Source organism: Nanorana parkeri, unplaced genomic scaffold (assembly GCF_000935625.1).
Source record: "Nanorana parkeri isolate BGI_ZX_2015 unplaced genomic scaffold, ASM93562v1 scaffold181, whole genome shotgun sequence".
NCBI lineage: Eukaryota > Metazoa > Chordata > Amphibia > Anura > Dicroglossidae > Nanorana > Nanorana parkeri.
In genome coordinates, this window is record NW_017306449.1 from 616,992 (window position 1) to 627,969 (window position 10,978).

The window sequence follows — 10,978 nt, forward strand, 5'->3', positions numbered from 1 at the left end:
GTCCGGGGGGGGGGGGGGGGGGGGGGGGGGGGGGGTGTTTACAGAGCACATTTATGTTTTGGGGTGCCTGCTTCTGGAGGGTTGGAAGAACTTCTTTTTTGACAGTTTGAGCAAGGAGAGAGCATTTTTCCTCTTGCCAGACTCCTTCTGTGCCACCTTACCATCGATCCACTGCTGCAATACACTGGCTGCTTTTTCTTCATACGTTGAATGAAGTCATAGCTGGGCTATGTAATGCTGATATGAGTTAGCAACAAAAATGTAGGAGGATTTATGCTAGACGTGTTTCAAAAAGACACCATTTTTTTTTCCCCCGCGTAGATTCTGAAGATCCCAAAGCTGAAGGTATTTGGAGTGAAACAACTGCCTTCACTGTTGTAAAGTCAGTGGCCTCACCAGCTGCAGGTGAGTCTCTACTCAATTCATAAAATATATAGTTTAATGTGGTTTTCTGGCTTGAGTTGCCATTAAATAGTTAATGGGTCCATAGGCATTGATAAGTAATCAAGAAAATGAAAAAAGTCAATACTGTAGCACAAAATAAGGAGCAGTATAAATAGTGTGTTTATGAATGTTTTTATTAAATACAATGCCTCTTGGCTTTACTTTCTATAATGTATCTTGAAAGAATGAAGAAGAAAGAAAGTAGTTTTAATATTTTCAAGTAATATTTAAAGTGACACTAAACTCAAGAGTTAAATCTTAAAAATGCATTAAACTGTTAACAAAACTGTACCTTATTTGTACAACACTCAGCTGTAGATCCTCCAATTATCTCTAAATTGGTGCCGACACTGTCCTTCCTTCTGGAGGGGTCTACATCTGTTCCCCATGGTTCCTGTGTGTGTTGTAAAGTAGCCATCACTCCAAGCTCACACCTGTGATGGACTATAATCTACATACAAATTGATTGACTACAATCTAATGTTTAGTTTATCACAGGAGTTAGTTTGGAGTGGTGCTACTTTATCTGATATTTAGTTTACTAATTTGGATTGAGATTGTAGTCCATCATGGGAGCAAGCTTGGAGCGGTGGATACTTTACAACACACACAAGGACAATGGGGAACAAATGTAGCCACCCTCCAGAAGGAAGGACAGTGTCGGCACCAATTCAGAGATGATTTGAGGATCTACAGCCGAGTGATACACAAATAAGGCACAGTATTGTTTTATAGTTAATGTACTTGAATGCATTTCAAGATTTAACTCCTGAGTTTAGTGTCACTTTAACTAACTTGATACATTATTGCATTTATCTATATACATTTTCAAGCAGTATGTAACATTTACTTCACCACCAGGCACTCCAGTGGTAAATTTGGCAGACATGATGCATGAACTGAGCGGTGTTGTGTCAGACATTGTTACAGCTGCATCACGTGCCATGGACACCAAACAAGATTTAATTAGCAACTTGAAGATGGACATGTAAGTGAAATCATTGACCTTAACTTATATTCTGGTGATGCAGACGGTGTCAAGACTTGCACCACTTTGTTCTGTTTTTGCTTTGCAGCTTCTTCTCCATTCTTGTCTTCAGTATCTGTTACCTTTTTAAAAGAATAATTCTCTAGCATTTACATAACATGCAAACCAAAGAGGTAAAGAACTCAAAGGATGCTGACTTATATTCGTAGGCTAACATTGCCTGGCCTGCTTAAGATACAGCTAGTTCTCTGGCTATATCTTAATTACTGTAGACTCTTGTTAGAATCTCTTCCACTCACATAAACACATACAGCTTAGCTATGTCTCCCACAAAGCATTAGTTTATCACCACCTTAAAAAGAACTCCAGGAAATTTTTTTTAAGTAACCCTTGCAGTGGGACTGCCCCCTGCACTGTAAGGGTTAAGTGCTCATTTGTGTCTAGGTCATAAAATAACAAAGATATACTCACCTGAACCTCCGAACTTGCGAACAGTCATGGTGCTCCCTCCAGCCTGTCTATACACTGTGTATAGAAAGTGATGATTTACATGACCTTAGACCGCTGCAGAGAACAGGGAGAGACATTTGAAGGACCGGTCTAAGAAAAAGCTGGCTTTGGGTGAGTATAACTTTTTTTTTTTGCCTAGACAAAAGCGAGCAGTGCAGGGGTAAATACCCTGTTTCCCCGAAAATAAGACCTACCCCGAAAATAAGACCTAGTACTATTTTTGGGAATTGCTAAAATATAAGACCTACCCCGAAAATAAGACCTAATTGTGACCATTCCCAGGGCCAGTGGTGGCATAAGGGGGAACTTGAAGAGCCGCGGGAGAGGGGGGAGAGAATCAGTGGTGCCAATGAAGCCAGCGCTAGAGGGAGCAAGGCGGCAGCGGAGGTAGCAGAGCCGCATAAGCCGATGCCTCCTCTATATAGCGCCGGCTCCTGTCACAGGCGGAGTGATACTAAATGCACTCCGCCTGTGAGGAATCGATAGTGAAAGTGCACTTCGCTCATCCTGGCCAGCGATTGGTTACCAAATTGCTCTTGGAAAGGTACGGCACCCCTGATTGCTCTGATCACCATATTTTTGTACATGAATACATGTAGACTTTTCTACATAAATAAGTGTGGATTGTTGTACATTTAAAAAAGAAATAAGAACTCCCCCGAAAATAAGACCTAGTGTGTTTTTTTGAGCCCCAAAAAATATAAGACAGTGTCTTATTTTCGGGGAAACACGGTATGTGTGATCTGGCTGATGGGTAGGCAGCTTCCACAAGCCAAAGGTTCTCCACATTATCCTTGGCTTGACAGTGAACACATATGTAATAATTGAATCATCACACCAATTAAAATAGCCCAGATACAACTGTATTCCATTAAGGCTAGTGGACATTCAAGTAGAGTAGCCAATGCGTTTCAGGGTTTCAAAACACACCCCCTTTTATCGGAGGGAGGGGCTAAATGAGAGAAATCATGTATGTGGACTTTAATCCTTGCAGCTTGAAAGTTGAGCTGTGATGTGAATCCTACAGGCTTGTCAGCAGCTGGTTTGGCCACCAAGTTAGAGCTATGGGAAGTCCGAGTCCCCCTTCGTGATTTCTGAGGGACTCCCTGAATAGGACTACTAGCTTGTATAGGACTACGAGCTGACAGAAAAAGACCCTACTTTCCAGCCAATGCACATTCTGGCAGAGGCATTAGCACTTCCTGGATCTTTCAGGATCAGCCTTCCATGTCCCAAATCTGTAAAGCTGCAACCTAGTCCTTTTTAAAAAAAAATGTTTGTCAAGTTTTACCTGGTGGGTGTTCAGATCTGTTTTGCAGGTGGCCCCTGCAAAAGATTCTCCTTTTGCCCTGGTTGCTCGTAGGGTTGGTTATTATTCTTGGCTATGTTGCCATTTTGCTGTGTTGCCTGCCCCTCTATTAGACTGCTTTTGAACGTCCAAGTGGCTTAAAGATTATCTTCTTGTGTGCTGTGATATAGAATTTAAAAAAATTAGGATTTTTGTCTTTCCTGTAAAAACCGTTTCTTGGAGTACATCATAGGACACCTGTCTTCTGTGATTCCACTGTGTACTGCTTGCTACAATACTGAGGCAGACAGAGTGGAAGAGGTTATGCTGTTCCTGCAGCTTTGATTTGCCAGTATCCATTTACCTGAATGTAGCTTCATAACCCAGTGGTTTAAAGATTCACTTCTGTTTCCTGCAATGTGATCCAAGAAACTGATTATACAGGTAAGACAAAAATCCTGTTGTAATAACTATGTTTACAACGGGTTCATTAAAAAGGGTCTGGTTTCTCAGCCTCTGCCTTAATGATAATTGCAAAAGCTAATTAACCTTTAAAATGTTTTGCAGGCCATCGTGGCTAATTACGGAGCCCCCTGTTCTAGCTTGAGCTGTGTTGATGGAATTTGATGCCTGTTTGTGTTAGATGTGTCTTTAGGCTGACTGTTCATTCTGAAATCTAATTTCAATCAAGAAATGCACCTTAAATTTCATCTTTTTGTTTTCTGAAGCTGCTCATTGAAGAGAAAGCTGCAGACTCAGAGATACCAGCATGAATCTGATGTGCGTGACCTGCAGGAAGAAATTGACAAGCTGAGAAAAAGAAATGTTGTCCTTGAGGAAAAACTTTCCAGTAAGGAAAAGGTGAATATCTGGCCACTGTTCTCAGAACGTGACCATTTGAAGTCTATTCACAGTTGATTTTTAGTGGTAAAGGGGTCTGTTTCTGACAATAGGTGACTGCAATAGACTGCTGGAGATGATACACATTTTATTGATTGTGTGGAACAGGTGACTGTTGCTTCTCATTTCATAGATGTGTTTCTTGTTCATTTGTGTCTGTCTTCCGATATGCAGAGCTATCTGGTTTAACTTTTGGTCGGCAGATCCCCAGTGCAAAAAGGGACTTTTTCGTTTACTCCACATGAAAGGTCATTCTTTTGAAGCTCTCTTGGATTAGATTATTAAAAGTAAACGCTTACCTCAGATGTGGAAAAATAGGTATCAGTGTGATAAGCCTGCTCCTTCTGTCTTTTGCAAGTTTCTTTAGTTCCCAGTTTCAAAAGACGTCTACTACTTCCAAGACATAGTACTACCTTCATCTCCTTTCATACCTGCCAGCTGTAGCAAGCAGTATGAGGTGGCAGCGGTTATGTCCTTTAAAGTTGCAGGCTTTAAGTTTTTTTTTGCATAGTGTCCATTTCTTCTGGAGGCAACAGCATAACTCTGTCTCAGAATTCTTCAGAGCTGTGTCCCTCAATGGACCGCGAGAAAAGGATTTTACTTTAAGTACAAAATCCTTTTATTCCCTTTTCCCCCCCTGGCTGTTTGTCTGTGTGGTGGTTGGTGCAAATCTTTAGTAAGGTTTTTTTCTTGTACTATGTGGCCGATGGTTTTCTGCTCCATTATCACCATTCACTTATACAGCCAGCAACCCCCTGGCTTACACTGTTACACTTACAAATGTTATTAGTACATAAACAGTAAAAAGGGGAGAAAAGAACAAATGGGCCCAATAAAGGACATAAATGGGACGTTATTCACAAACGACAGGGAGAGGGCCGAGGCGCTAAATAGATTCTTCTCGTCGGTATTCACCAAGGAAACAGACTGGTTCAATGTACATGATAAAGCAAGAAATACGCCTGAGTGGTTGACTGAAACTGGGATACAACAAAGGCTTAAACTACTAAATGCAAATAAAGCATTAGGACCTGATAATCTACACCCCAAGGTACTCAAGGAACTGAACAAGGAGATAACGAGGCCATTGTTCCTAATTTTTAAGGATTCCATAATGGCTGGTAGAGTGCCAAGCGACTGGCGGAGGGCTAATGTGGTACCTATATTCAAAAAAGGGTCAAAATGCCTTCCGGGGAACTATAGACCAGTTAGTCTAACATGCAGAGTATGTAAACTGTTAGAGGGAATTATTAAGGACTACTTAGTGGAATTCGTCCAGGATCATGGCATAATAACTGATAATCAGTACAGATTTAGGAAGGATCGTTCTTGCCAGACCAACCTGCTGACCTTTTACGGAGAGGTGAGTGCAATGGCACTTTACTTTGCATGGGTGATCGTGTTTTTTTTAAGCAGGGCAGACCTGTCAGTCATGAAATGGTTAATACAATTCTGTACTTACACAAGCCTGCTTGTCCAATAGTACATCGGAGTGCTTCAGGAGTTGGTCGATCAGCGTGAACAGAAGATACTTCAGCAGCAAGTCAAAATGAATGAGAGCGAGGTAAAAAAAACATTTCTATTCCAATAAAAGTAAATTTCTTTTGTGGATTCATATTGAATAGCTGGATTTGTCTTATTCTATACCAGCCACTTACATTTATGTATACATGTTAAATAATCAAATTGAATAAAACTGCGGTCATTACAGAAAATACTAAAAGTCCCATTGAACTATAGTAGTGTTTACCACGCTTTAGATTATACGTATGTTTTGTTGTTAATACAGCAAGATGCGGGTCACACCGCTGCCCTGCATTGGGAGAGTATCACACGGGAGCTTTTTCTGCCAGTGATTTTATGGCTGATGTCCCGCTGCTCCACTCGGACACTGTTACAGATGTGACCGGGTCTGCTAGGCTTCCACAGAGATGTGGTGCCAAGTGGAATTTATTTTAAATCCATAGTTTATTTACAGCTGTGTGGGACCATGTTGGGTTTCCTGTAGCCTCAAGTGAATTTTCAGAATAGTGATAGCCAACAGGGATATTTTTTATTTTTTGTGCATATTGACTGTTTGCTTGTTTCAGTTTGTCTGGTCTTGATATGGTTTTTTTTTCTTTCAAATAGGACCTTGTTGAGGATAACTCCAAGCTGAAGCTTTCATTAAAGCAGTGTGAAAGTGAAGTGGAGGTTCTGAAAAGAATGCTGGCCCAGAATCCCTCAGACACAGAAAGAAACTGGATGGAGGAGGTGGTGATGATGCAAAAGGAAGTAAGTCTGCTTTAGGTTTATAGTGTTGCATTAATGTAAAGTTTAGATTCATCTTGTAAATAGAAATGGTAGGGGTGTCCAATATTGGCAGCCTTTTTTTCCACATTAACTGTCACTTACAGCCTTTGCCAGCAGTGATTTTGTGTCACTGAAAAAGACATTGCGTGCCCACCCAGGCATGTGTGCCATAAGTTGCTGACCACAATATTAGGTATAACTAGTAACATTTATTAGGCAACAAGCCAAAAAACTGTCACCTGTATATCCAATAATTTAACTATAAACACAATTATTTACTACCCAAGTCCATGATCTCCAGGTGGTCTGAGACCTCACCCCCGTTTTAATTAATATTACAAAAAAACACATCGAAGTGGCAGTGGGGTTTTTAGAGGCATCAGACTTCAATTTAAAAAAAATATACAAAATGTATTAGCAATTCCATAAAAAATCCATAGAGTCCATTAAAAACATACAAATACAATCATGATCTCACTTCTGCCTTATTGACACATTTATATAATTACGGTTATCCCTATGCTCAACTTAGTAAGTATGATGTTTTCATATCCTATTTTCATCATTTCCATTATGGCAATAATTCATATACTACCAATGCATTTCGCTGATGCGCTTTTTCAGGGGAGATGAGGCAAGAATCTATTTACAGATACATAATCAGTTTAGTAATCTATGTACAAAATTCCATTGCATACATTATTGCTCATCTATTAATATAGCACAATTAATGTATTAATCATCATGATTGTGCTATATTAATAGATGATGAATACTTCATATTCTTTTCGATGCATTCCTGGCCAAGATTTTTCTTCCCCAGGACAATTCAACCAAGGTGGAGAGTCAAGTTCACCTGCTTTGTTTTCACTTACTATCATTCATGCGATCATGCATGCAAGTTCTGGGAGTAATGTTTTTCACCTTCGAAGCAGTTCCTTTTGATCAGTTTCACTTCAGGATTCTTCTATAGAATATTCGCACATCATGAGACAAGTCCAGTCTTTCTCTGGACAAGATGATCATGCTCCTGAATCAGGATGTTTCTGTCCTGGTGGATACATTTCCCCACCTTCACTCAAGGGAAATACTTTCTTCCTCGTCATTGAAAGGTTGTCACAATGGAAGCCAGTCGTCTTGGGTTGGAGAGGGGTTCTGGATCACAGGGTTGCTGATCTCTGGAAGAAATCAAGCTACCTATCCACATCCTGGAGTTGCGGGCAATTTGCCATATGTCTCATTGGACCCCCTCTTCTCTCAGGTTTTCCAGTTCAGATACAATCGGAAAATACCATGGCAGTGACCTGCATCAATCGGGGGCTCAAGGAGTTTTTCAGCAGCCAGGGAAGTGTGCTATATCCTTTCCTGGACAGAACTTCATATGCCAGTGATTTTCCACAGTCCACCTTCCAGGAGTATTAGAAGGGACAGACTTCTGGATCTGGGCGAGGTGGTTTCTCCATCCAGAGGTGTTTTAACATCTTTGCTAGCGCTGGAGGATCCTGGATGCAGATCTTCTAGCTTCTCATCACAACAAAAAAAGTGGACAGATTTGTATCCAGAACAAGGGATCTAAAAGAGGATGCGGTGGATGCCATGGTAGCTCCGTGGGATCAGAAGACTGTGGTGTGTCTTTCCTCCACCGATGCGGTTACCTTATCCACTTCACAGGATAGAACACAAAAGAGTTCCGGTCTTTCTCGTCGCTCCAGATTGGCCTTTCAGGGTGGGGTATGCCGATCTGGTTCATATATTGGCAGAAGACCCATGGCTTCAAGATCGGACAGATTTTTGTTCACAAGGTGCAATCGCCCATCCCTCTACTCGGCTTTAACAGCCTGGCTGTTGAAACCCAGGTGTTAAAAATACAGGAGTTTTGAATTCTGACTTTGCTTAAAGCTTGTAGTTCTTCTGCTCTTAACATTTACTACCGTATGTGGAAGTTTAATTTCCATTGTTGTGAGTCCTTGGGGTTTCCCCGCTGGCTTTTTCGTGTTCTTTAATCAGCGGTTGACCAGTGTTTAGCTTTTAGTACCATTAAGGGTTCGGTATCTGCCCTACTAAAACAGTTGGTGCCTCTTGGGCCTTTCTTAATCAGGCTTCAGTTGCTTAAATTTGTAAAGCTGCAACGTGGTCTTCTGTTCACACTTTTGCAAAGTTTTATAAAGATGATTCTACGGCTTTTTGAAGCTAGTTTTGTCAGAAAAGTTTTTCAAAAGGCTGTTTGAGGCCCTACAGGTTGTGCCGTGGCAACTGCTTTCCTTGGGGGTTCCCATTCCACAGGTGAGGTTTCACAGCTTTTACTCTAATTTATGCACGATTCCCGAGCCCAACGGTGGGGTTTGTGCCATCCTGGAACTGAAGTTACTCAACAAACGTCTCCAAATTGGGGAGTTCTGCATGGGATCGGCCAGGTTGGGTATCTTTTTACAAAAGTGCTAACCCCTGCCCTTGTGCTTTTGCGTTATCTAGGTATCCACATTGTGGGGTATCGGCAACAACCTTCTATTAAAGGCTTAGTCTGCTCTAGCGCTGTCTAACAACTTCCAGAGTACAATTTAGATGCTGGAGAGCTTTGGGTGTGTCCTCAACCTTTAGACGTCTGCACTGGATCTGCCTTATGGGGTACCTGGGCCTCCTCTAATCGCGGCCAAAGCTTGGGTTTTATTTCCATTAGAGAAGGCCCTATGCTTCAGTTTCAGGTGAAGACCTTCCAATCCAAAGGCTAGCTCTCATTGAGATTCTGCATGAGGAATCTGGAGCTGATGGTGGCATCCTTCAAGGCAGTGCCGTATGCTGAGTCCAACTCCAGACTACTTGTGTGAGACAAACAGAATAACAGATACATGGTGCAATACAGAAAATTAGTCTATCTGCCTGGACCAGACTTTCCCTAGTGTAGTGGATTTCCAGTCCAGTGCTGGATGCAGTGAAATATTTCCTTTCCCTGACTTGGACAGTGCTCACAACAGATGCCAGCCTGGAGGAGGTGTTCTCAGTACCTCGACAGTCGTTGTTGGGGTCTACATCCACTTTATGCATCAATTCACTCTTGCAAACAACCTTAAAGGAGATCTATGAGGTGAGTGCTTTTCACTCACCTCATAGTTCTAGCCGACCTGTGACAATGAGACTGTCACAGGTCGGCTCAGTAGATCGGGAGGTGAGCGAACACATACCGGCGTTCGCTCACCTCTCGATCCTGTCACTGCTCTCTGCCGTGACAGGGGAGGGGCTGGATTTCCCCCTCCCCGCTCCGATCCGCCAGCGCTGACTCGCGGAACGGACGGGGGAGGGGGCGGGTACAGCTGGCTCTGCCTCTAGATAATTGTCGGGATCCGCTTCAGCTGCGGCGTCTCAGTATACCGCGAGCTACAGCTCGCGGTATACTGAACCTAGGGTGACGGGACGCTAGTTTGTGTCCTCCCGTTACCCTAAGGAGAACTATGGGGAAAAGCCTTAACCCTATAGTTCTCCTTTAAAGGGTAAGTCCACTTTCTCACAAAATGTAAGAAAATTAACTTACCCACACTTCTCCACCACCTCTCCCAGCCCCTACTTTTCATACCTTTCTGTTGAAAGCAGTAGCTTCCTTTCCTGGCTGGCCGGTGTGCAGCCTGTACACCGTACTGCAGCTCCACAGTCAGTATTAGGCACAATGCCCGCAAATGGAAAGCTATGATTGGTCAGCACGGTCACGAGACTTATTGGTCAGCGTGGTCATGTGCTAGGTGTGAATCAAACCAGTGCACGCCATTTGCAGCCATTACGCCTTGTACAAACGGTGGGTTGCAGTGCAAAAACCCAAAGTTCTTTAAAGGCATACTATAGAGCTATAAACCTTTCCAGGGCTGGGTGGGTAGCATTACTTAAAGTATATGCCAATGCAAAAAATCTTTTAGTACATGTCTGTAATACATGCACATTTCCACATGTATAATCCTTTTAACCCCTTCGTGACTGACGACGTACAGTGTACGTCGCCAGCATCGGGGCTGTTTAAACAGACTCCCGGCGACTTTTGCCGCCGGGAGTCTGTTTAAACTTGTAGAGCCGACTGTCGGCTTTACAACAGAAGCGATCCTGGCGACTTACCTGTAGCAAGTACAATAAAAGTACCTGTTGGGCCAGCCACTTAAATGTGCTCCTGCTTTCCTCTGACTTGACAAAACAGTGTAGTTCTGAATTTCTAAGCATGTGGTGTCAGCCCTGCCTACATTTCTTATGGATTACAAAGAACATGGGCTTCTCCTTGTCTCCTCCCCCTCTTCATCTCCATAAGCCCTCCTTTGGACAGGCAAAGAGCCCAGGAAGTTATTGGCTAACAAGATTTCCGACATGGTCAACTGGTGTTTTTTGCAATTATCGAACAGAACACTTTTAATTGAAAGACTCCCTAATCTGATCTAAAATATTATGCATAGAAGTTCACTGTGTATGTAGCTGTGTGGCTTCTCTTGCCCTTAAATATCTCAAGACAGTTACAAATGTAAACCCTTTCTATATGTCAGAATTGTAATAAAAATACTTGTTTTTGGTAATCCAATATTGACAGG

The 10,978-nt window shown here is 42.3% G+C and overlaps 1 protein-coding gene across 1 annotated transcript in view; it reads left to right on the forward strand.

Annotated features, from left to right (window-relative positions):
* SPAG5 (sperm associated antigen 5) overlaps positions 1 to 10,978 on the forward strand; it is a 49,162-nt gene that overhangs the window by 24,725 nt on the left and 13,459 nt on the right. Inside the window, exons 14-18 of the mRNA XM_018554991.1 lie at positions 322 to 405; positions 1,306 to 1,432; positions 3,959 to 4,091; positions 5,614 to 5,694; positions 6,261 to 6,404. Of these exons, the coding sequence (XP_018410493.1) occupies positions 322 to 405; positions 1,306 to 1,432; positions 3,959 to 4,091; positions 5,614 to 5,694; positions 6,261 to 6,404 (569 nt within the window). The remainder of the gene's footprint in view (positions 1 to 321; positions 406 to 1,305; positions 1,433 to 3,958; positions 4,092 to 5,613; positions 5,695 to 6,260; positions 6,405 to 10,978) is intronic.